Raw genomic sequence first — 26,023 nt, 5'->3', positions numbered from 1 at the left:
CCCGGGCCCCACACTCCCTCTCCTCGCTGCCCCGGGCCCCACACTTCCACTCCTCGCTGCTCCGGGCCCCACACTCCCTCTACTCACTGCCCCGGGCCCCACACTCCCTCTCCTCGCTGCCCCGGGCCCCACACTCCCTCACGTCGCTGCCCCGGGCCCCACACTCCCTCTCCTCGCTGCCCCGGGCCCCACACTCCCTCTCCTCGCTGCCCCGGGCCCCACACTCCCACTCCTCGCTGCCCCGGGCCCCACACTCCCTCTCCTCGCTGCCCCGGGCCCCACACTCCCTCTCCTCGCTGCCCCGGGCCCCACACTCCCTCTCCTCGCTGCCCCGGGCCCCACACTCCCTCTCCTCACTGCCCCGGGCCGCACACTCCCTCTCCTCGCTGCCCCGGGCCCCACACTTCCACTCCCTCTCCCCGGGCCGCGCACTCCTTTTCCCCGCTGCGGAAACAAAGATCCGAACTTTGGCCGGAAGCAAGATGGCGGGGGCTGGTTGCTAAAATGAGTCATATAATCACCCATGAATCCGCCCATGAGCGTACTACACGTTTGCGTGAGAGTAACCTATCTTGCTCTGCTTGCTTTAAGATCTTTGATATACAGAGTGCTGGAGTAATTCAGCGGTCACTCAGCATCTGTGGACAGACCGCTCGGGCCTTTGGTGCAGGATCCGTGTCCCGGAGACGAGCTGCGTGTGGGCGTGGCGGGAGGAAGTGACGAGTAGCGTATGGACGTGCCGGGAGGAAGTGACGAGTTCGTGTGGGCATGCCGGGAGAAAGTGACGAGCTCCCCTGTCCCGGGCACTGGGTGGCCTCCATTCCAATTGGTCGCCAGGCGGATACCGCGAGCGGTGATTGGCTGTTGGGCGGCGGTAAGCTGTGCTGATTGGTCACGAGCTGTGATTGGAGGAGAGCATGGTCTATGGTCATTGGACGGCTGAGGTGCGGGACCAGCCTGTGATTGGCCGGACGTGGAGCTGTCACGTGACAACGCAGAGGGGCGAAAGTTGCGGCGTAATGACGTCGCGGCGTAATGACGCAATGGTGCAGCGGGGTGGTTTGCGGCGTAATTACGTGATGATGATGCGGGAGGGGCGGGGCTTGCGGCCTAGTGGTCGGCGCAGGGATCCGGGCGGGTGAGTGAAGAGCGGGGGCCGTTCGGCCCGTTGTAGTAATGCTGTCTCTGCGGGCGCCGCTCCCAGCCCCCGGGGGTCCCAGCAGCGGTCATTGTACGCTCGCCTTCACTTGTGTCGGTGACTGGCCAACCCCGCCCCGCGGCTGCACCTAGTCGTCCTGTTCCGGGGTCTCCCCCGTGTCTCCGCCCGGCGCCCGCGCTCCCGGGTCTCCACGAGCTCCACTATCTCCTCTTTGACAGCAAATGCGCTCTCTGAGCATCATTCACCTCTCTTGAGCCCCACCATCACATCTTCTCCACGTTGAGGTGGCTAACATTGAACACCAAACTCCAGCTGAGGCAGGGCCAGTCATTTCTAAAGATTCAGCACGACCGTCTTGTTTATATACAGTATGCTTATATTGTTAAAGACCACAATTGTGTTTGCCTTATTTGCTTTGTAAATGCCATTTTTGTTCAGGGCGCTCGGTCTGTTGGATCTCCCGGTTGCTAACTTTCCCATTCCCATACGAACCTTTCTGATCCGGGCTGAGTGAGGCCACACAAACTGGAGGAACAGCACACCTAATGTTCTGTGTGGGTAACTTACAACCAGAGGGTATGAGCATTGAATTCTCCAGCTTCAACTAACATGCCCCCCCTCCCCCCATACTCCTCTTTCCTGTGCCCCTTCTCTGTCGCAGGGCTGCCAACATTGGGTGAGAGTTGGGAAATGAGAGAGACCAAGCCCGAGCCCCCCCTCCCATTGGTACGGAGCTTTTGCATTTTCAGCTTGAAATTGTGCAATCTGGTGCATACTGTTGCGAGTCTTTTTTTTTAATGCAATATTTATGCTTTAAATTGGATTAGCTATGAATAAGGTTGGGTTAAATTACATTCCTAATTATATTCCATAGTAGAGCCAGGCTCTGATCAACAGGTGCAGCACAGGGATGATCTTAGTGTATTCATGTATGGAAGTCAGATTATAATCAAGCACTTGGCCAACTTGGTACTACTCCTGACCCTGACTCTAGTTGCATACCTTCTCTCATTCCTGACCCTGAGTCCAGCCTTACACCTTATTCTACCCTGATCATAACTGCTTACCTGCTTAGGTTCCCTTGCTGAACACTCCCATTATCCCAGCTTTGACTGCACACCTAGTACTGTTCCAGACCTTGACTCTGGATGCACACTTGGCCTTGCTCCTAGCCCCTCTGCACTGACAGTATACCTGGCCCACACATAAAGCCCCATATCTGACCACCTGGACTTAAACTATTACGTTCAAGTCCACAGGTGCTTATCTAATGTTTTATGGGGTACTTCACGGACCAAATTTTGTATAACAAAATTTGCTGCATCCATTGGCTTCCTTGTTATCTAACATGCTAGTTACTTTGTAAAATAAGTAATCAATTGGTTGAACGTAATTTCTTATCCATAAAATTATACTCACTCAGCTGTATAAATATTCTGTTACCATTTCCTTCATTATCCTAACAAACTGTCCTGAAGTCATTTTCACCCCCAATATTTTCAGTATTTTACTGCCTTCCTCTCAGCTGCGACTTTTCCGAAATGCAAAGTCCAATAACTATATATTTAAGCAATAATATTCTATTTAATGTGATCTAGAGAGTACATAATATTTTCTGTGATATTCATAACACAACAATGATACACAATTACTATATTAAACTTTGAATCTTCAGATGGCCTGGTTCAAGCTAAAGCTAAAGACAAATAATAACCTCCTCACACATTCCCCTGCAAGTATCTCTATCACTCCTTTAAAATATGCTCCTTCTGTGAACAAGCGAATAAACATTACATCTGAACCAGTTTCCATCTGATTACACAACGAGATTGGGGACATTTCTATTCAACCTGTGAAAGGAATTTGGGGGGGGTTAGAAATAATCAGTGAGGTAAACAAATATAATAGTTGAGTGGCAAATGACAAATGACCTTCCCAATATTTAACTGAAGGAGATAATGGGTTATCGGGGCTGTATGTTGTGACAGACAGCCTGACACCTTGCATGTCATTTTAATATTACACTTATCCCATCCCCCTGGATATTCCGGATTAATAAATTAAGGTTTTGTCAACTAATTACAAATCAGGCTAATTACAAATCAATAACATTAGCCAACTCCGAAACACGAAGCGCTGATCCAGACATCACGGACAACTGGCCTCAGTTCCCCGCTCACATCTGGCAGTGCTCTCCGTCTGAACCAGGGGCCGTGGAGCGTTTTTGAAAGTAGGGGGGCTGAGTGATCACTGGCCTTGGGGGTGGAGCAACCGAGTGTGGGAGAGGGGTGCCCCCCTCCCACGGTAGTGACCTTTTTGAAATTTGATGTATTAAAATCATGTTTTAGTGCATTGTAGAAGTATGATTTAAATGCTTTTTGTTTGAAGTATTTTTGAGGAGTAACCAGAGGAGGTAGTTGAGGCAGGGTCTATCCCAACATTTAAGAAAGACTGATAAATGGATAAAACAGGTTGAATAGAAATGCAAGAGTCCCGGGCCGTCAGAGGCGTCGGAAGCGTTGCGCCGCTGCCGTGAGAGTCTCTGTGCCGAATTCGCCTGGTGACCGGCATGGACCAGGCTGCAGCTCGGTGCAACCTGGAGGACAACCAGTGGCTGCTGGAAGTAGATACCAAGCACTGGGTAGAAGTAGTGGAAGATAGTGGCCTTCAAATGGGGGTGGTTGGAGAAAATGAGGCTGCTTCATGGCCGGAGCTGCAGCGAGCGACTTGCCAGCTTGGCAAACACTCACCAGCCTCAGCTCCCCGTCCGCATCTGCCCCCGCCGCTGCTGTTTCCATCCCTCCCTCAGCCCCGGCTCTCCAACACCCGCGGCCCATGCAGTTTATATTAGTTTTTAAATTCTCGTTGATCACAGAATTTTTCATGAGAACGTGAGAAATTCTGTGATCAGCGTGAGAGCGTGAGAATTGGGCGAAATGCGCGGGTCTCACGCTCAATGCGTGAGAGTTGGCAGCTCTGCTGTCGGCACCCATTTATCCCATGCTCTGTCACCCTTCTCCACACTGTGTCTTGTCCCCATCTTTCCACCACTTATATCCCGTCTTCTGGTTTGACATTTACTGTCTTCGTTTCATCTCTGACCTTTGTCACACTCCTCCCATCTGCCAATCAAATCCCCTTCACCTGCAAGCAACTGTCACAATGTAATAAATATGAACTGCAGATGATGGTTATAGCAAAGATAGATACAAAGTGCTAGAACTTTGTTGCTAAAACTATCAAATATAATTGATTAGATTAGATTAGATTCCTTTATTGTCATTCAGACCTTTCGGTCTGTGAACTGTTAAACTGGTTAACCAACTTTTAATGGAGGAAGGGGGTTGGACAGAGGAGAGTCATAGAGTCGTACAGGGTGGAAACAGGCCCTTCAGCCTAATTTGTCTCTGTTGGACAACATTCCCCATCTACTCTAGTCCTGCCTGCCTGCGTTTGGTCCATGTCCTTCTAAACCTATCCTATCCATGGACCTGTTGCGATTGGTGCGATAGAACCTGTGACAACTACCTCCTCCTGCAGTTAGTTTCATATACCTACCACCCTCTCTGTAAAAAAAAGTCTGTAGAAGAGTCTCGACCTAAAACGTTCATTCCATTCATTCTTTCCAGGGATGCTGCCTGACCCGCTGTGTTACTCCAGCAGATCGTGTCTATCTTTGGTTTAAACTAGCATCTGCAGTTCTTTGTTTCCACGTTGTTCAAGGTACTGCCACTTAGAGTCATAGAGTGATACAGTGTGGAAACAAGCCCTTTGGCCCAACAATGTCGCAGCTACACTCGTCCCACTTGCCTGCGCTTGGTCCATTTCCCTCCAAATCTGTCCTACCCATGTACCTGTCAACTTTAAGGAGAATTCAACTGAGAGAATTCAACATTCTTTGTTGTAAGTTACTTAAGCAAAATATGAGGTGTTGTTCCTCCAATTTACCCGTGGCCTCACTCTGGCCGTGGAGGAGGCCCAGGAGAGAAAGGGAGTATGGGAAAGAGTTAAAAATGATTAGCAACTGGGAGATCTGGTAGGCCTTGGCAGACTGAGCGTAAATGTTCAACACAACAGCCACTTGGTTAGAGTAGGTGCATGTGAACATTTGTCTCAACTGGAAGGACTGTTGTTGTCCCTGGATGGAATCAAGGGAGGCAGTAGAAGGATAGGTGTTGCAACTTTTGCTGTTGCAGGGGAAGGTACCTGAGGAGGGGGTGGTTTTGGTGGGAGGGGAAGAGTGAACCAAAGAGCTGGGAGGGAGTGGTCTCTGCGGAAGGTGGATATGGGAACATGTGATTAGTGGTGAGATCATGTTGGAGATGATGGAAATGTTGGAGGATGATGTGTTGGATGCAGAGGCTGGTAGGTTAAGGGTGAGGACTGGGGAGCTCTGTCCTTGTTGCTTCTGGGGGGAAGAGGAGCAAGAGCAGAGCTACAGGATGCAGCCGAGACCCATCCCGTAGTTAGAGTTAGGCCATTTGACCCATGATGTCTACTCCACCATTCAATCATGGCTGATATATCTCTCCCTCCTAACCCCATTCTCCTGCCTTCTCCCCATAACCTCTGACATCTGTACTAATCAAGAATCTATCTATCTCTGCCTTAAACATATCCACTGATTTGGCCTCCACAGCCGTCTGTGGCTACGAATTCCACAGATTCACCACATCTGACTAAAGAAATTCCTTCTCATCTCGTTCCTAAAATAATGTCCTTTAATTCTGAGGTTATGACCTCTAGTCCTAGACTCTCCACTAATGAAAATTTCCTCTCCACATCCACTCTATTCAAGCCTTTCACTATTCTGTATGTTTCAATTAGGTCCCCCCTCATTCTTCTAAACTCCAGCAAGTACAGGCCCATTGCCGACAAATGCTCATCATAGGTTAACCTACTCATTCCTGGGATCATTCTTGTAAACCTCCTCTGGACCCTGTCCCGAGCCAGCACATCCTTCCTCAGATATGGTGCCCAAAATTGCTCACTATATTCCAAATGCAGCCTAACCAGCGCCTTATGGAGCCTCAGCATTACATCCCTGTTTTTTTATACAATCCATCCTGAAATAAATGGTAGCATTGAGTTTGCTTTCTCTACTACTGATTTGACTTGCAGATTAACTTTTTGGGAATCTTGCACCAGCACTCCCAAGTCCCTTTGCACCTCCGATTTCTGGATTCTCTCCCCATTAAGAAAATAGTTTACGCCTTTATTCCTACTGTACAAAAATGCCTGACCACACTTTGCTACACTATATTCTATCTGCTACTTTTCTGCCCACTCTCCCAACCTGTCCAAGTCCTTCTGCAGAGTCCCTGCTTTCTCTACACTACCTGCCCTTCCACCTATTTTTGTATCATCCACAAACTTGGCCACAAAGTCTTCAATCCCCTCATCCAAATCATTAATATACAACGGGAAGACCAGCAGCCCCAGAACCGACCTCTGCAGAACTCCAACAGTCACTGCAGGCACTACGAAAAGCCTCCTTTATTGCCACTCTTTGTTATCTGCCATCCAACCAACCTGCTTTCCATGCTAGTATCTGCCCTTTGATACCGTTGGCTCTCAGCTTCCTGAGCAGCCTCACGTGTGGCACCTTATAATCATAATAATCATAATCATAATCATACTTTATTAGCCGAGTATGTTTTGCAACATACGACGAATTTGATTTGCCATACAGTCATACCATTAAAAAGCAACGAAACACACAAAATACACGTTAACATGAACATCCACCACAGTGACTCCTCCACATTCCTCACTGTGATGGAAGGGAAAAAAAGTTCTATCTCTTCCCTTCTTTGTTCTCCTGCGGTCGGGAGCCTCGAGCCTTCCGTTGACGGGATGATCTTGGCTCCTGTTGCCAGCGGCGTTCGGGCCTTCCACATTCGGGGCGATCAAGCTTCTGCATCGGTGGGATGTCAGCTATCCCGCGCCGGACGATCTGACCCCGGGTCGGGGCTGGTCGAACCTTCTGCGTAGTTTGGAGCTTCCCGACATCGGTCTCTACACGAGACTGCTTGCTACACGAGATGGTTAAATCCGCAGGCCGTGGTTGGAGCGTCGATCCCAGGCAAAGGATTGGCTCCAATGGTAAGTCCACGTCCCGACGGTGGGGCTTAAAGCCAGTCCCGAACAAGACCGCCAGCTCCATGATGTTAGGTCGCAGAGCGACCAGAGATAAAATCCGGAAAACAATCGCATCTCCGGCAAGTTAAGAGATTGAAAAAAAGTTTCCTCCGGCTCCCTTCCCCACCCCCCCTCCCCCCCCCCCCCCCCCCCCCCCCCCCCACCCCCACATAAAACAAACCAGAGAACATTAACACAAACTTTTAAAACACACTAAAAAAAAGACGAAAAGATAGACTGTTGGTGAGGCTTCCATCGTGTGGCGCCCCCTGGTGGTAATCATTATCAAAGGCTTTCTGAAAATCTAAGTAAACAACATCTTGCTCCCTTTTTGTACAGCGGGGTAATATTGGCAATTTGTCCATGACTTCCCTTGACAGCTACTGTTGCGTCTTTCTCCCACTAGAATCTTTCTTCCTCTTTGGAATGAAAAGATCCTGCATCTTCCGGATAATTCCCAGGGATTCCTGCCATTGCTGTTCTACCGGCAACCCTGCTAGGGTCCTTTTCCAGTCAACTTTGGCCGGCTCCTCCCTCATGTTGTGGTCTCTACCTCCTACTGGTTCCTTTACCTTGAGTTCCCTTATCAAATCCGGTTCATTACATAACACTAAATCCAGAATTGCCCTTTCCCTGTTAGGCTCGACTACAAGCTGCTCTAAGAATACATCTCAGAGGCACTCCACAAATTACCTTTCTTGGGGTCCAGTACCAACCTGATTTATCCATACCAGCATATTGAAATCTCCCATGACCACCTTATCATTGCCTTTTTTACATGCCAATTTTATCCCCTGATGTAACGTACCCAAAATACTGGCTATGAGGGACACAGCCATGACAGAAAGGGGGGATTATGTTCAAGGGTTCAAGCTTTGTCCCACACCCACCTTTTCCAGCTTCCTCCCCCCCCCCCCCCACCCCCCGCAATCAATCCAAAGAGGGCCTTGAACTACAATGCTGCCTAACCATTCCGTCCACATGTGCTGCCTGACCCGCTGAGTTACCCCAGCACTTTGTGTTTTGCTGCCATTTTCAATTACTTGTACACTTGAACCCCAGGAGCCTTTCAGATGAGCTTCCTTTCTTATTGTATTGTCTCTCGTCATTCTCTCTATCATCTTCATCTCACCACAAGCTCGTCCTTTTCTACTGGCATGTTTGAATCTGTCTTCCTTCCATTTCATAATACTGCTAAGTTTTGTGTTATCAACAAATTTTAAAATCATGGCATTTAATCTAGGTCCTTAATATAGATTTTTGAAAAGCAAGTGCCCCCAACATTGAAACCTGCGAACACCACTGTCCAATCTCCTATCCAAGAAACGGCATTTATCATGCCAGTCGTTAAGTCAACTATGTGCCTTGCTAAATGCCTATGCCCTTTTATGCAAGATGGACACATAACGATTACAACTCCACATGGAGGATTGGCACAAAGTGCTGGAGTAACTCAGCGGGACAGGCAGCATCTCTGAAGGGAAGGATTGGATAGCTGAACTCTCGTCGGAGAGAGGAGGACATTTCTTCAAGGTAGACATTGAGTAGATTTGACAGTGGAGCAGACAAAATGTGTATCAAGGAACTGCAGATGCTGGTTTAAACCATAGATAGACACAAAATGCTGGCGTAACTCAGCTGGGCAGGCAGCATCTCTGGAGAGAAGGAATGGGTGAAAACAACATGGAGGATGCTCCATCTGGTTATTCAAAAAATAGTTAAAGATAACCTCAAAAAAGTATATAATTGCATAAAAATGGGTGTCAAGTCAAGTTCACCAAGGAATTCCAATATGAACAGGAAAAGGGTGGAAAGATTAGAGGATGAAGCAAAATCAGCAACAAATGTCAAGCTGAGTTTCTTGTCATTTGCACAAGTATAGTGATGTACAGGTGCAATGAAAATTGCTTGCAGCAGCATCACAGACAGGTAGACTCAGGCAACACAAAGAAACAAAGTATGTATAAATAATTTAAATTCTACGGGGCAGTGAAAAGAAAAAGACAGCTAAAAATAATATATTAGTGCAAAACACAATTATGAAACGAGTCCACGTGATGCTAGAGGTGGTCCATAGTGTTTGGTTGTTGCGGTAGGATTAAAGTTGTGCAATGTTCCTGAACATGGTAGTGTGCGACTACAGGCTCCTGTACCTCTTGCCTGATGGCAGCTACAAGAAGTACGGGATATGGCCAAGTTGGTGCGGATCATTAGTGATAAATGCTGCATTCTTGGGACAGTGCCTCATATAAATGATAGGGAGAGTTGTGCCCGTGATGTACTGGGCTGAGCCACCACTCTCTGTAGCCTTTTGCTTTTCTGTACATTGGAATTGCTGTACCAGGCCAAGATGCAGCCAGTTAGGATATATCCCCACCCCAGCCTGTTCATATGCCTCTTAATCATTGCTGTTTTACCTACTTCCACCATTCCCCATGGTAGCGTGCTCCAGGTACCCAATACTCTGTGTAAAATAAAACAAAGCTTGCATCATGAATTTCTTTTCAATTTTTCCAATCCCATCTTAAACCTTTGCCCTTTAATATTTGACATTTCTACCCATATCTATGTCTCTCATAATTCTATATGCTTCTATCACGTTACCCCTCAACCTGTGATGTTCCATGGAAAACTATTCAAGTTTGTCCAATTCCACCGTGTAGCAAATACTCCCCAATTCATGCAATATCCAAAGGTGAATTATTTCTGCACCCTCTCCAATGCCTCCACATCCTTCCAGTAATATGGTGATGTAAGCTGCATAAAAAACAGTTAACATGGTCTAACTAAAGTTTTATAGCTGTAGTGTGACTTCCCGATTTGTACATTCCATTCCCTGATCGAGATGTAAGGGTGTCATATGCCTTCCTTACCACTATCTTCTTGTGTTGCCACTTTCAGGGAGCTATGAACTTGCACTGCCAAGATCTCTTTGTACATCAATAGACAATAGATGCAGGAGTAGGCCATTCGGCCCTTCGAGCCAGCACCACCATTCAATATGATCAAGGCTGATCATCCACAATCAGTACCCCGTTCCTGCCTTCTCGCCATATCCCGTGACTTCGCTATCTTTAAGAGCTCTATCCAACTCTCTCTTGATAGCATCCAGAGAATTGGCCTCCACTGCCTTCTGAGGCAGAGAATTTCACAAATTCTCTGTGTGTAAAAGTTTTTCCTCATCTCCATTCTAAATGGCTTACCCCTTATTCTTAAACTATGGTCCCTGGTTCTGGACTCCCCCAATATCGGGAACATGTTTCCTGCCTCTAGCGTGTATACAAGCTGGACCGTTCCATTCTATCAACATATGACAGTCCTGTCATCCCTGGAATTAACCTCGTGAACCTCAATAGCAAGAATGTCCTTCCTAAAATTTGGAGACCAAAACTGCACACAATACTCCAGGTGTGTTCTCACTGGGGCCCTGCCCTGTACGACTGCAGAAGGACCTCTTTGCTCCTATACTCAACTCCTCTTCTTATGAAGGCCAACATGCCTAAGATCCCTGCAATTTACTGTACATTTTCCTCTTGCATTTGACCTCCCAAATGGCTTCACCTCATACTTGTCTGGTTGAAACATTATCTGCCATTTCTCTGCCCACTGGGTTAAATACTGTGCAAAGTATTGTATGTGGAAATAATGTTTTAAGAGAGTTGAGAACTTTGGTTTCTTTGGCATTCACTGAAATTATCTTGGTTTCTTGTCCCTTCCACCGAAAGACGTCTTTCTCTCTATCACTTCATGTATCCCCGTCATGATTGCGAATACCTCCCTTGGATCCCATTTCAACCTCCTCTGGTCCAAGTGTAACCAGTCCATCCACATGTTAAGTCCATCCACATGTTAAGTCCCCCGAGCTTGGATTTTCTGCATCCATTATGAAGTCTTTCTGCCTGTCTGTCGAGTGATGCCCAGAACTGGTCATCAGAAACCCCAGTGTCAGATCAGATGAAAGTGCTGAAAACAGGATTGGCAGTTTTCTCACGGGTGCCCTGACCAACACAAGGGCCTCCTACAGAAGGCATTTCTCTGCCCACTTGCTTGAATACCGTGTAAAGTATTGGCCGTGGAGAGGATGTTTTAAGAGAATCTAGAACTTTGGTTCCTTTGGCAATCCCTCTTATTTTGTGTTCAAGAAGGAACTGCAGATGCTGGAAGATCGAAGGTACACAAAAATGCTGGAGAAACTCAGCGGGTGCAGCAGCATCTATGGAGCGAAGGAAATAGGCGACGTTTCGGGCCGAAACGTCGCCTATTTCCTTCGCTCCATAGATGCTGCTGCACCCACCTTATTTTGTGTGTCTGGGTTCTTGACCCTTCCACCAAAAGGCCTTTTCCAGGTCTATGAAATAGTGTGCTAATTATTGTGTGATGTGTTACTCTCGTCCTTTCCATGCAGTGGAGTGGCTTGGTTACGATGCCAGAACACTCTGATGTTCGTTTATCTCCCGAGGAGCGTGTGCGGGCCCTCACAAAGAAAGGAAGCTCTGTCGACATCAACGATGATGTCCCTCTGCGGAGGTACTTCCGCTCTGGTGTTGAAATGATTCGCATGGCTGCGGTGTATGTGGATGAAGGCAACCTGGAAAGTGCGTTCGTGCTTTACAATAAATACATCACGTAAGTTCAACAATCCCATTGCCCTGTGTTGCAGTTCTAGCGTTGTGTACTATCTGTAAGGTGTTCTTCAACAGATTTCCAACGCTGCTTCAATACTTCCACAGCCTGTCTGCTCCACCAGTACGAGATATGCACACTACAGCACCATCTGCAAATTTTCCTTCAAGATGGAACCGTTTGGAGTTTGTGTTATCGTGTGCATAGCTCAAGTGCTGGTGGAGATCAGAGAATGGAGAAATATTGAAGCAGTGTTGGAAACTTTTCTGACTTGAAAATGTGCCCGTTCATTTGTCACAGGCCAATCACTTTGTCCAACTTCTTTGTTTTATGAATTGGAGATGCAAAAAATTGCAGGTTTTGGTTTACCAAAAAAACACACACAGTTATGGAGTAACTCAGCGGGTCAGGCAGCATCTGTGGAGGATGTTGTTGCAGACCCTTCAGTCTGAAGAAGGGTCCTGATCCAAAACTTCACCTATTGTTGTACATCAGGAAAGAGACTCTTGTGAAGGCAACTTGTGATCAGCAACAAATTTGCCAGTTACACCCAGATCCTGTGTATAAATACTTAAAGAAAAACAATGGCAGTATCTGGGCAATATCAAGGATTCCCCAAAGTATTTTGCTTAAAAGTTGTTAGACAGCCTTTGCATACAGTTAGCTTTTCCTGCCAGAAAACGACGGGTTGACCTATTCCTCTGTCTGCAGGATAGAACACACATTTTTTTTTAAGTCCCGCTTCTTAAGCCACATTTCAAAAAGCAAAAGAAAAAACACACACAGAAATTATTGGGAAGTCATAGGTCATAAGATCATCAGTGATAGGAGTAGAAGTAGGCCATTCGGCCCATAAAGTCTACTCTGCCATTCAATCATGGCTGAACTATATCTCCCTCCTGACCCCATTCTCCTGCCCTCTCCCCGTAACCCCTGGCACCCATACTATTCAAGAAGCTATGGTCTGTATGGTTTAATGGTGACGACGATAGACTAGTTTTTGTTGCTGCTCTGGAGGATAATTTGGTTGCTCGCTCAAAGCATGATGTGTGGCTTGGATCTCATACTCCTGACCTGGAGAATAGTGCTAATGAGTCATGTATGTCAGATGTGAGCAGATAGTTCCATCAGAGGAGACGCAATGGGAAGAACACTACTTGGAGAATGACCTGTGCCATTTAATCCCATGTAAAATCTGTACAAACAGCTTCACACCCCAAAAATAAAACTTCACCCTGGAACCGTGATACAATGGTATCAATATCTGTTCATCATTTCAAATATTACCGTACAAATTCAATCCGTCACATTGAATAAGGTCATAAGGTCGGGTGACAGGAGTAGAATTAGGCCATTCGGCCCATCAAGTCTACGCCATTCAATTTTGGCTGATCTATCTCTCCCTCCTAACCCCATTCTCCTGCTTTCACCCCATAATCTCTAACACCTGTACTAATCAAGAATCTATCTATCTCTGCCTGGCCACTGACTTGCCCTCCACAGACTTCTGTGGCAAAGAATTCCACCCTTTGACTAAAGTAATTTCTCCTCTTCTCCTTCCTAAAAGAACGTCCTTTGATTCTGAGGCTATGGCCTCTAGTTCTAGACTCTTCCACTAATGGAAACATCCTCCCCACATCTACTCTATCCAAGCCTTTCACTATTATGTATGTTTCAATGAGGTCCCCCCTCATTCTTCTAAAATCCAGCGAGTGCCAGATCAGTGCCGACAAATGCTCATCATAGGTTAGCCTACTCATTCCTGGCATCATTATTGTAAATGGTATCTCAGGGGGAGTGTTGTAGAGCAGAGGGATCTATGAGCACAGGTACATTGTTTCCTGAAATTGGCATCACAGGTAGATGGGGTAGTGAAGAAGACTTTTTGCATGCTGACCTTTATTAATCGGGCTATTAAATATAGAAATTGAGTTACAGTTTAACAAGATGTTGGTGAAGCCACATATGGAGTACCATGTACAATTTTGGCAACCCTGCCAGAGGAAGCATCCAAGATTTGCAAGGTTGCCGCCCGTATGCAAGTGCCTGAGCCATAGGGAAAAGGTGGGCAGGCTTGGACTTTATTCCTTGGAGTGCAGGTGGTGGAGGTGCGATCTTACAAAGGCGTATAAAATCATGAGGGGAATAAATGCACAGAGACTTTTACCCAGGATAGAGCATTGGTTTAAAGTGAAAGATTAAACTTGATCCTGAGGGGCAACATTTTCACAGGGTGGTGGATATATGGAACAAACTGCCAGAGGTGGTAGTTGAGGTAAAGGTACAATAACAACATTTAAAGATACTTGGATAGGTACATGGATAGGAATGGTTTAGCGGGATATGGGCCAAACAGTCGAATGGTACTAGCGGAGATCTGTCACTTGGTTGGCAGTCTGAAGAAGGGTTTCGGCCCGAAACGTCGCCTATTTCCTTCGCTCCATAGATGCTGCTGCACCCGCTGAGTTCCTCCAGCAATTTTGTGTACCCTCGATATTCCAGCATCTGCAGTTCCCTTTTGAACACTTGGTTGGCATGAATGTGTTTAGTCGGAGGGCCTGTTTCCATGCTGTGTAACTCTTTATAATATCAGATTGTTCCTCAACCATCTCTTCTCAGGGGAAAACAAACCCAGCCTGTCTACATTCTTCTCATAATTGGGGAAGGTTTCCAGGATAGCAATGAATTGAGACAGATGTAGATCTGTAAAGTTAGGCCTCATTTAGAGTATTGTGTGCAGTTCTGGTCGTCCCATTAGAGGAAGGATATGGAGACTTTGAGAATGCTGTAGAGGATGTTTATCAAAATGCTGCTTGTATTAAAGAGGGTTTCAGCTACAGGAGAGGTTAGATACACTTGGATTGTTTTCTCTGGAACGCCGCACTTTGAAGGGAGATGATAGAAGTCTAGTAAACCGTCAATTTTATGAACCTCTTTATAACAGAATCTCTTTATTGTGGACGGACCTATCGACCTTCTCCGGCTAGCCAGACCTGCCCGCACCACCTCCCCGGCCACTTCCTGTCCTGACTGCGGACGCAACCTCTGGCCGCTTCTAGGTCGAGCTGCCAACATTATCTCCGGCTGATAATAGGCCAGGTTGCTGACACCATCCCTGGCCTGCACCACCTCCCTGGCCACTTCAAGGCCGGGCTGCCAATGCCGACCTGCACAGCCTCCACGGTTGCTTCCAGGCTGGTCCTGCTGCCACCACTACCAGCCCACATTGTTTCCTCCGCCACTTCCAGGCCATGCCTGCCGCCGACCCTTGCCTGTATTCCGGCTACTCAAGACCATTAACTCAGCCGATCCTCACCTCTTAACTGGCCATCAGCAGGCCAGGGCTGTCAACTCGCCTGGATTCCACGCTTGGTTCCAGACCAAGACTCTAAAGAAGGGTCTCAACTTGAAACATCACCAATCCATATTCTCCAGAGAGGCAGCCTGACCTATTGATTTACTCCAGCACTTTGTGCTTCTTTGTGTATTAACCAGCATCTACATTTCTTTGTTTCCACTACTGGATAGACTCAGCTTGTACTGGATAGACTCAGCTTGTACTCACTAGAATTTAGAAGATTGAGGGGGGATCTTATAGAAACTTACAAAATTCTTAGTAAGTGATATTAGTTGAACAGGCTAGATACAGGAAGATTGTTCCCGATGTTGGGGAAGTCCAGAATAAGGGGTCACAGTTTAAGGATAAGAGGGAAGTCTTTTAGGCCAAGATGAGAAAATCATTTTTTACACAGAGAGTGGTGAATCTCTGGAATTCTCTGCCATAGAAGGTAGTTAAGGCCAGTTTATTGGCTATATTTAAGAGGGAGTTAGATGTGGCCCTTGTGGCTAAAGGGATCAGGGGGTATGGAGAGAAGGCAGGGATGGGACACTGAGTTGGATGATCAGCCATGATCATATTGCATGTTGATGCAGGCTCGAAGGGCCGAATGGCCTACTCCTGCACCTATTTTCTAGGTTTCTATGTTTCTATGAAAGTATAATGGAGATGATCCGGAAATGTTTTTACACAGAGAACGATGGGGCCCTGGAACGCATTGCCTGGGGTGGTGGTGGAGGCAGAAACAACAGTGGTATTTACAAGGTTTTTTGATAGGAGCATAGAAATGCAGGGAATAGAGGGATAATATGGATTATGTACAGGCAGATGTGATCGGTTTAACTTGGCATCATGTTCAACGCAAAGATTGTGGGACGAATGAGCCGTTCCTGTGCTGCACTGTTCTGTGTTCTATGAGACAACGCAGTGATCAACACAAAGTCAAATGGTACTGTTGCGCACTAGAATTTGCTACTGTCCTGGGTAAGGATGAAGGAGTAAAACTGCAAGAAATTTAGTTTAGTTTATTGTCACGTGTATCGAGGTACAGTGAAAAACTTTTGTTGCGTGTTATCCAGTCAGCGGAAAGACAACACACGATTACAATCGAGCCACGATTACAATCCAGCCATTCACAGTGTACAGATACATGATAAGGGAATAACATTTAGTGCAAGATAAAGCCAGTAAAATCCGATCAAAGATAGTCTGAAGGTATCCAAATGAGATGGAAAGTAGTTCAGGATTGCTCTCTAGTTCAATACATACACCTGAGAAATTTTGGCTTTCCAGTGCAGACTGCACACATTTTTTAAAGTGTTTGTTGTGTCTTTTCATATCCCTTTTGGAAAGGCCATAGCCACAGTGCCCTCCATAATGTTTGGGACAAAGATCCATCATTTATTTATTTGTATCTGCACTCCACACTTTGAGATTTGTAATAGAAAAAATCATAGGTGATTAAAGTGCACATTGTCAGATTTTAATGAAGGCAATTTTTATGCATTTTGGTTTCACCATGTAGAAAATACAGCAGTGTTTATACATAGTCCCCCCATTTCAGGGCACCATAATATTTGGGACACAGCAAAGCAATGTAAATGAAAGTAGTCAGTAGTATTTTGTTGCATATCCTTTGCATGCAATGACTGCTTGAAGTCTGCGATTCATGGACATCACCAGTTGCAGGGTGTCTTCTCTGGTGATGCTCTGCCAGGCCTGTAATGCAGCCATCTTTAGCTTATGCTTGTTTTGGGGACTAGTTCCCTTCAGTTTTCTCTTCAGCGTATAAAAGGCATGCTCAATTGGGTTTAGATTGGCTGATTGACTTGGCCACTCAAGAATTGACCATTTTTTAGCTTTGAAAAACTCCTTTGTTGCTGTAGCAGTATGTTTGGGATCATTGTCTTGCTGTAGAATGAACCGCCGGTCAATGAGTTGTGAGGCATTTGTTTGAACTTGAGCAGATAGGATGTGTCTATACACTTCAGAATTAATTATGCTACTACCATCAGCAGTTGTATCATCAATGAAGATAGGTGAGCCAGTACCTTCAGCAGCCATACAGGCCCAGGCCATAACACCCCCAACACCGTGTTTCACAGATGAGATGGCATGCTTTGGATCTTGGGCAGTTCCTTCTCTCCTGTATACTTTGCTCTCGCCATCACTCTGATAAGTTAATCTTCATCTCATCTGTCCACAAGATCTATTTCCAGAACTGTGGTTGCTCTTTTAACTACTTCTTGGGAAACTGTAACCTGGCCATCCTATTTTTCCAGCTAACCAGTGGTTTGCATCTTGCAGTGTAGCCTCTGTATTTCTGTTCAGAAGTCTTCTGTGGACAGTGGTCATTGACAAATCCACACCTTACTCCTGAAGAGTGTTTCTGATCTGTCGGACAGGTGTTTGAGGATTTTTCTTTATTATAGAGAGAATTCTTCTGTCATTAGCTGTGGAGGTCTTCCTTGGTCTGCCAGTCCCTTTGCGATTAGTGAGCTCACCAGTGCTCTCTTTCTTCTTAATGATGCTCCAAACTGTTGATTTTTGGGTAGCTTACGGTTTGGCTGATGTATTATTCTTGTTTCTCAGCAGTTTTATTCTTGTTTCTCAGTCTCATAATGGCTTCTTTAACTTTTATTGTCACAACTTTGGTCCTCATGTTGATAAACAGCAATAAAAGTTTACAATGGCGATGGAAAGACTGGAGGAAGGACTAGGTGCTGAGAGCTCTCTTATACCTGCATTAAGGAGGCATTTAACCACATCTGAGCAATTACAAACACCTGTGAAGCCATGTGTCCCAAACACTATGGTGCCCTGAAATGGTGGGACTATGTATAAACACAGCTGTAGTTTCTACATGGTGAAACCAAAATGTATAAAAATACCCTTTAATAAAATCTGACAATGTGCACTTTAACCACATGTGATTTTTTAAATTATAAATCTCAAAATGTGGCGTACAGAGGTAAATAAATAAATGATGGGTCTTTGGCCTAAACATTATGGAGGGCACTGTATCTCAGGACTGTATGAAGTAGAGTCACTGAGGTAAAGTAGGAAGTAGGCTGCTACTTTGCTGTCAGCTTTGTGACAATGATCAGAGAATCTATTGACCAAAATATGGCCAAGTGTAGTAGGGATCGATGTGAATGGTGAGATGCGTAAGGAATTAAAAGTATTGTATATGAATGCGCGAAGTATAAGAAGTAAAGTAGATGAGCTTGAGGCTCAGTTAGAGGTTGGTAGATATGACATTGTGGGGATTACCAAGACGTGGCTGCAGGAGGATCGGGTCTGGGAACTTAATATTCAGGGTTATACATCCTATAGAAAGGACAGGCAGGTGGACAGAGGAGGGGGGGTAGCTCTTCTGGTGAGGAATGGAATTCAGTCCCTTGTGGGACTGACGAGATAGAGTCACTGTGGATTGAGTTGTGGAATTGCAAAGGCAAGAAGACACTAATTGGTGTTATCTACAGACCCCCAAATAGTAGCCCGGATGTAGGGTGTAAGTTGCAGCAGGAATTAAAACTGGCATGTAACAAAGGTAATGCCACTGTGGTGATGGGGGATTTCAATATGCAGGTAGACTGGGAAAATCAGGTTGGTTCAGGACCCCACGAAAGAGAGTTTGTAGAATGCCTCCGAGATGGATTCTTAGAGCAGCTTGAAATGGAGCCGACCAGAGAAAAGGCAATTCTGGATTTAGTGTTGTCCAATGAACCAAATTTGATAAGAGGTAAAGGAACCGCTTGGAGGTAGTGATCATAATATGATTAGTTTTAATCTGCAATTTGAGAAGGAGAAGGTTAAATCGGAAGTGGCAGTGATGCAGTTGAACAAAGGGGACTATGAAAGGCATGAGAGGGGAGCTGGCCAAGGTAGAGTGGAAAGGGAAACTAGCAGGAATGACGGTGTCCGATTAGGAAAAGGGGAGGTGCAATGAGACCTGGGTGTCATGGTACACCAGTCATTGAAAGTAGGCATGCAGGTGCAGCAGGCAGTGAAGAAAGCAAATGGTATGTTCGCATTCATAGCAAAGGGATTTGAGTATAGGAGCAGGGAGGTTCTACTGCAGTTGTACAGGGTCTTGGTGAGACCACACCTGGAGTATTGTGTAGACTTTTGGTCTCCAAATCTGAGGAAAGACATTATTGCCATAGAGGGAGTGTAGAGGAGGTTCACCAGACTGATTCCTGGGAAGTCAGGACTTTCATATGAAGAAAGACTGGATAGACTCGGCTTGTACTCGCTAGAATTTAGGAGATTGAGGGGGGATCTTATAGAAACTTACAAAATTCTTAAGGGGTTGGACAGGCTAGATGCAGGAAGATTGTTCCCGATGTTGGGGAAGTCCAGAACAAGGGGTCACAGCTTAAGGATAAGGGGGAAATCATTTAGGACCGAGATGAGAAAAACTTTTTTCACACAGAGAGTGGTGAATCTCTGGAACTCTCTGTCACAGAAGGTAGTTGAGGCCAGTTCATTGGCTATATTAAAGAGGGAGTTCTCCTGCACCTATTTTCTATGTTTCTATGGAACAGCAATGGCAGAAATTTCTGGGCATAATCCGGAAGACACAGGATCATTTCATTCCAAAAAGGAAGAAAGATTCTAAGCGGAGTCGGAGGCAACCGTGGCTGACAAGAGAAGTTAGGGATAGAATAAAACTAAAAGAAAAGATCTATAACACAGCAAAGAGTAGCCAGAGGATTGGGAAACTTTCATAGGACAACAGAAGGAAACAAAACGGGCAATACGGGCTGAAAAGATGAAGTGCGAAGGGAAGCTGGCCAGGAATATAAAGAAGGACAGTAAAAGCTTCTTTAGATATGTTAAGGGAAAAAGAGTAACAAAGTCAAATGTGGGTCCCTTGAAGGCAGACGAGAGTGAAATTATTATGGGGAATAAGGAAATGGCAGAAGAGTCGAACAGGTACTTCGGATCTGTCTTCACTGAGGAAGACACAAACAATCTCCCAGAAGTACTGGGGGACAGAGGATCTAAGGGGGTAGAGGAACTGAAAGAAATTTTAATTAGGCGAGAAATAGTATTGGGTAGGCTAATGGGACTGAAGGATGATAAATCCCCTGGGCCTGATGGACTGCATCCCAGGGTCCTCAGGGAGGTGGATCTAGAAATAGTGGACGCATTGGTGATCATTTTCTAATGTTCAATAGATTCAGGATCAGTTCCTGTGGATTGGAGGATAGCTAATGTTATCCCACTTTTCAAGAAAGGAGCGAGAGAGAAAACGGGGAATTACAGACCAGTTAGCCTGACTTCGGTGGTGGGAAAGATGCTGGAGTCAATTATTAAAGAGGTAATAATGGGGCATTTGGATAGCAGTAAAAGGATTAGTCCAAGTCACCATGGATTTATGAAAGGGAAATCATGCTTGACTAATCTTCTGGAATTTTTTGAGTATGTGACAAGTAAAATGGATGAAGGGGTGCCAGTGGATGTAGTGTATCTAGACTTTCAGAAAGCCTTTGATAAGGTCCCACATGGGAGACTGGTGACTAAAATTAGAGCATATGGTATTGGGGGTAGGGTGTTGACTTGGAAAGAAAATTGGTTGACAGACCGGAAGCAAAGAGTAGGAGTGAACGGGTTATTTTCAGAATGGCAGGCAATGGCGAGTGGAGCACCGCAAGGCTCGGTGTTGGGGCCTTCAACTGTTTACCATATATATTAATGATTTGGAAGAGGGAATTAGGAGCAACACTAGCAAGTTTGCGGATGACACAATGCTGGGTGGCAGTGTGAACTGTGAAGAGGATGTTAGGAGGTTGCAGGATGACCTGGACAGGTTGAGTGAGTGGGCAGATGCGTGGCAGATGCAGTATAATATATATAATTGTGAGGTTATCCACTTTGGTGGCAAAAACAAGGGGGCAGATTATTATCTCAATGGGGTTAGGTTTGGTTAGGGGGTGGTGCAGCGAGACCTGGGCGTCCTTGTACACCGGTCACTGAAAGTTGGCTTGCAGGTACAGCAGGCAGTGAAGAAAGCTAATGGAATGTTGGCCTTCATAACAAGAGGATTTCAGTATAGAAGTAGAGAGGTTCTTCTGCAGTTGTATAGGGCTCTGGGAAAAATTGAAACAATAGGTGCAGGAGTAGGCTGATCATCCACAATCAGTACCCCATTCCTGCCTTCTTCCCATATCCCATGATTCCGCTAACCCTAAGAGCTCTATCTCTCTTTTGAATGCATCCAGTGAATCAGCCTCTACTGCCTTCTGAGGCAGAGAATTCCACTAATTCACAAATCTCTGTGTGAAAAAGGTTTTCCTCATCTCAGTTCTAAATGGCCTACCCTATTCTTAAACTGTGGCCCCTGGTTCTGGACTCCCCCAACATCGGGAATATGTTTCCTTCATCTAGCGTGTCCAAACCCTTAATAATTTTATATGTTTCTGTACGATCCCCTCTGATCCTTCTAAATTCCAGTGAATACAAGCCCAGTCACTCCATTCTTTCATCATATGACAGTCCCGCCATCCCGGGAGTTGCTCTTGTGCTGCACAATGGGACGGATATCTGGTGACATGGAGACAAGACTGCAGTAAGTTCAGCAGCAACATACCCAGAGATTATTTGGAAAATATGGCCACACAAGTTATTTGTATCACAAACGTACAGATTTTACTGCAGTTATAGAAAGGAAATGCTGATCACTGTTGTACTTGTGTTGCTACCATACAACTTTGTGTGCATTTACTTCTTTGTTTCTCCTGCAACCACTAAGTCATTCTTGTTTTTCAACTTACTGTGCAGGTTATTCTTGGAAAAGGTACCTAAACACCGGGATTATAAAACCATTGTCGTACCAGAAAAAAAGGAAACTGTAAAAGTAAGTGAATCACTTCCTTTGGTGCTTGATTGCCCAGAGTTGAGTTGCTGCCTTACAATGCCAAGGACCTGGGTTTGATCTTGACTACGGATGGTGCATGTGTGGAGTTTGCACATTCTCCCTGTGAGCATGTGGGTTTTCCCCCCGTTCTCCAGGTTTCTCCCACATTCCAAGGACGTGCAGGTTTGTTGCTGAATAGGTTTCTGTAAGTTGACCCCAGCATGTAGGATAGAACGAGTGTAAGGGTGATTGTTGGTCAGAGCGGATACGGTTGGCTAAAGAGCCTGTTTCCATGCTGTATCTCTAAATACATTACATTAAGTGGCTTTCACTCCAACCGAGGTTGAGCGGTGCCATCTGCATTTTGCAGTTTTACTCAAGGGTAAGCTAGGAGGATGAGCAGTCCACTCCCAGCAAGAAAGAAAGAACACAATATATGACAGAAAATAAACACTAAACATAAAACATCCACCACAGTGGGACCAGCACTTCTGTGGACCCGTGGTTGGGGCCTTGGACCCTCCGCAGTCGCCGGTACGGATGGCCCGATGTATAGGCCCTCTAGCTGGGATGATGGAAACTCTGACGTCGGGACGGATCGGAGCACCCCGCGGCTCGGAATTCCCGAATCGACTGCTTCCTACCGGAGACTGCGGCTTCACAATGCCAAGTCCATAGGCACAGAAGGTCACAGGCAGCTCCATGGTGGTAAAGTCCGTGCCGCGCCCGTGGCTGGCAGCTCCACAGATCAAGCTCCACGGTGTTCGAGCAGGACCCCCTGGTCGGAGCTCCAACACTGGAGCTTCGTGATGTTGAACCCCACACTGCGCCCCCTGCTGAACCTCTAGGCTCTGGCCTGGTACCCGGTCGGGAAGGCCACACCAATCCAGTTGAAAGGCTGTGAGGGGGGCGAAAATGCAACATGGAGAGAAGTCGCATCTCCGCCGAGGTAGGTGACTGGAAATGGTTTACCCCAAACCCCCGCCAGCGCCCCGGCATAAGGCACCCGGGAGATACTAACACATACACTAGGACACACTAAAAATAACAAAAGTTGGCGAGGCTGCCACAGGCGGCACATTCTTGGAACCAATCTATACTAAACTAAACTAAACTGTGACCACAGTTGGGTAACTGGAAATGGGTGTTGTGGGGAGGGAGGGGGTGGGATGGGAGGGAGGGGTGGTGGTGGGTGTATGGTTCATCAATGCCCCTCGGGCATTGTATAGCACACTTGCCCATTCTGGCCCCGGATCCACAGTAATGGGGTTAACTATGACAGGCCCTTTGAAATGACTTCACATTTTTGTATCACAACTAATCTATTGGAATGGGAAATTAATTATTAAAAATCATTTTTTTTAATTTTGGAGTTGTTACAATTATTGCCCACAAGAATGTGTAGTCAGCCACTTTGAATGTGTTGCAGTCCCTCCAGTGAAGGTATTCTCAGAGTGTATTATGTGGGATAGGGTTACACCCACTGCTGATGAATGACTAAGAACATATTTCCTTGTCAGGTTCTGCGCAAGTGTTTAGTTCACTTTAGACATACAGCATGGATGCAGGTCCGTTGGCCCACCGTGTCCACGTCGACCAGCGATTTCCCATTCATACTAGTTCTATGTTATACCACCTTCTCATCCATTCCCTACACATTAAAGGTACAACCACAGTGTACAGATACAGGGTGAAGGGAATAAGGTTTAGTGCAAAGTAAAGTCCGATTAAAGATAGTTCAAGTTTCTCCAATGAGGTAGATGGTCGGTTAGTCGGTGATTGGATGGTTATGTTGCCTGATTAACAGCTGGGAAGAAGCTGTCCCTGAATCTGGAGGTGTGCGTTTTCACACATTAGTGCCTGCTGTGAGAGGGGATGAGATTCGTTCATGATTATGCTGCGTGAGGCAGCGTGAGGTGTAGATAACTAATAACTCTTTTATTTTTCATCAATGGGTAAAATCCTCGGCATCTGATGAGCGGAGGGGGACTCTGAGTAAGATGGCCAAATATCACAGCCTAAAATCAATATACAGCGCAAACAGGAAGTGGTCAAGATTAGACATTTAATTATATAGACGGCAAGGCAACTTTAGCATTCACAAACCAACTTTTCAATTTGGTCAAGGCAACTTTAGCATTCTCAAACCAACTTTTCAATTAGGCAAGGCAACTTTAGCATTCTCAAACCAACTTTTCAATTGGGCAAGGCATTCTCAAATCAACTTTTCAATTAGGCAAGGCATTCTCAAATTAACTTTTCAATTAGGCAAGGCAGCTTTAGCTTTCTCAAACCAACTTTTCAATTAACCATATAACCATATAACAATTACAGCACGGAAACAGGCCATCTCGGCCCTACAAGTCTGTGCCGAACAATTTATTTCCCTTAGTCCCACCTGCCTGCACTCATACCATAACCCTCCATTCCCTTCTCATCCATATGCCTATCCAATTTATTTTTAAATGATACCATCGAACCTGCCTCCACCACTTCCACTGGAAGCTCATTCCACACCGCTACCACTCTCTGAGTAAAGAAGTTCCCCCTCATGTTACCCCTAAACTTCTGTCCCTTAATTCTGAAGTCATGTCCTCTTGTTTGAATCTTCCCTATTCTCAAAGGGAAAAGCTTGTCCACATCAACTCTGTCTATCCCTCTCATCATTTTAAAGACCTCTATCAAGTCCCCCCTTAACCTTCTGCGCTCCAGAGAATAAAGACCTAACTTATTCAACCTTTCTCTGTAACGTAGTTGTTGAAACCCAGGCAAAATTCTAGTAAATCTCCTCTGTACTCTCTATTTTGTTGACATCCTTCCTATAATTGGGCGACCAAAATTGTACACCGTACTCCAGATTTGGTCTCACCAATGCCTTGTACAATTTTAACATTACATCCCAGCTTCTATACTCAATGCTCTGATTTATAAAAGCTAGCATACCAAAAGCTTTCTTTACCACCCTATCTATATGAGATTCCACCTTCAAGGAACTATGCACGGTTATTCCCAGATCCCTCTGTTCAACTGTATTCTTCAATTCCCTATCATTTACCATGTACGTCCTATTTTGATTTGTCCTGCCAAGGTGTAGCACCTCACATTTATCAGCATTAAACTCCATCTGCCATCTTTCAGCCCATTCTTCCAAATGGCCTAAATCACTCTGTAGACTTTGGAAATCCTCTTCATTATCCACAACACCCCCTATCTTGGTATCATCTGCATACTTATTAATCCAATTTACCACACCTTCGTCCAGATCATTGATGTACATGACAAACAACAAAGGACCCAACACATATCCCTGAGGCAACCCACTAGTCACCTGCCTCCAACCCGACAAACAGCCATCCACCATTACCCTCTGGCGTCTCCCATTCAGCCACTGTTGAATCCATCTTGCTACTCCTGCATTTATACCCAACAGTTGAACCTTCTTAACCAACCTTCCATGAGGAACCTTGTCAAAGGTCTTACTAAAGTCCATATAGACAACATCCACTGCTTTACCCTCGTCAATTTCCCTAGTAACCTCTTCAAATAATTCAAGAAGATTAGTCAAACATGACCTTCCAGGCACAAATCCATGTTGACTCTTCCTAATCAGACCCTGTTTATCCAGATGCTTATATATATTATCTCTAAGTATCTTTTCCATTAATTTGCCCACCACTGAAGTCAAACTAACAGGTCTATAATTGCTAGGTTTACTCTTAGAACCCTTTTTAAACAATGGAACAACATGCGCAGTACGCCAATCCTCGGGGACTATTCCCGTTTCTAATGACTAACTTCCCTCAATGTCCTAGGGAATATCCTGTCAGGACCTGGAGACTTATCCACTTTTATATTTTTCAAAAGTGTCAGTACTTCTTTTACTTTGAAACTCATAGTA

At 45.6% G+C, this 26,023-nt stretch overlaps 1 protein-coding gene across 4 annotated transcripts in view; it reads left to right on the top strand.

The window, feature by feature from the left end:
• The first annotated feature begins 1,037 nt into the window (after window positions 1-1,037).
• The window catches only part of LOC116967258 (STAM-binding protein-like), a 50,960-nt gene continuing 25,974 nt past the window's right edge, over window positions 1,038-26,023 (top strand). The window contains exons 1-5 of one of the 4 annotated variants that reach the window (XM_033013730.1): window positions 1,084-1,138; window positions 1,598-1,735; window positions 4,789-4,882; window positions 11,706-11,926; window positions 22,050-22,125. In XM_033013730.1, the coding sequence (XP_032869621.1) occupies window positions 11,724-11,926; window positions 22,050-22,125 (279 nt within the window). In that variant the 5' untranslated portion in view covers window positions 1,084-1,138; window positions 1,598-1,735; window positions 4,789-4,882; window positions 11,706-11,723. Of the gene's footprint in view, window positions 1,139-1,597; window positions 1,736-3,046; window positions 3,051-4,788; window positions 4,883-11,705; window positions 11,927-22,049; window positions 22,126-26,023 lie in introns of all 4 variants that reach the window. The other 3 variants (XM_033013729.1, XM_033013732.1, XM_033013731.1) reach the window with 3 other exon arrangements.

Source organism: Amblyraja radiata, chromosome 39, assembly GCF_010909765.2.
Source record: "Amblyraja radiata isolate CabotCenter1 chromosome 39, sAmbRad1.1.pri, whole genome shotgun sequence".
Classification (NCBI taxonomy): domain Eukaryota; kingdom Metazoa; phylum Chordata; class Chondrichthyes; order Rajiformes; family Rajidae; genus Amblyraja; species Amblyraja radiata.
The sequence above is the reverse complement of the archived record's forward strand: the minus strand, read 5'-3'. Positions and strand labels throughout refer to the sequence as shown.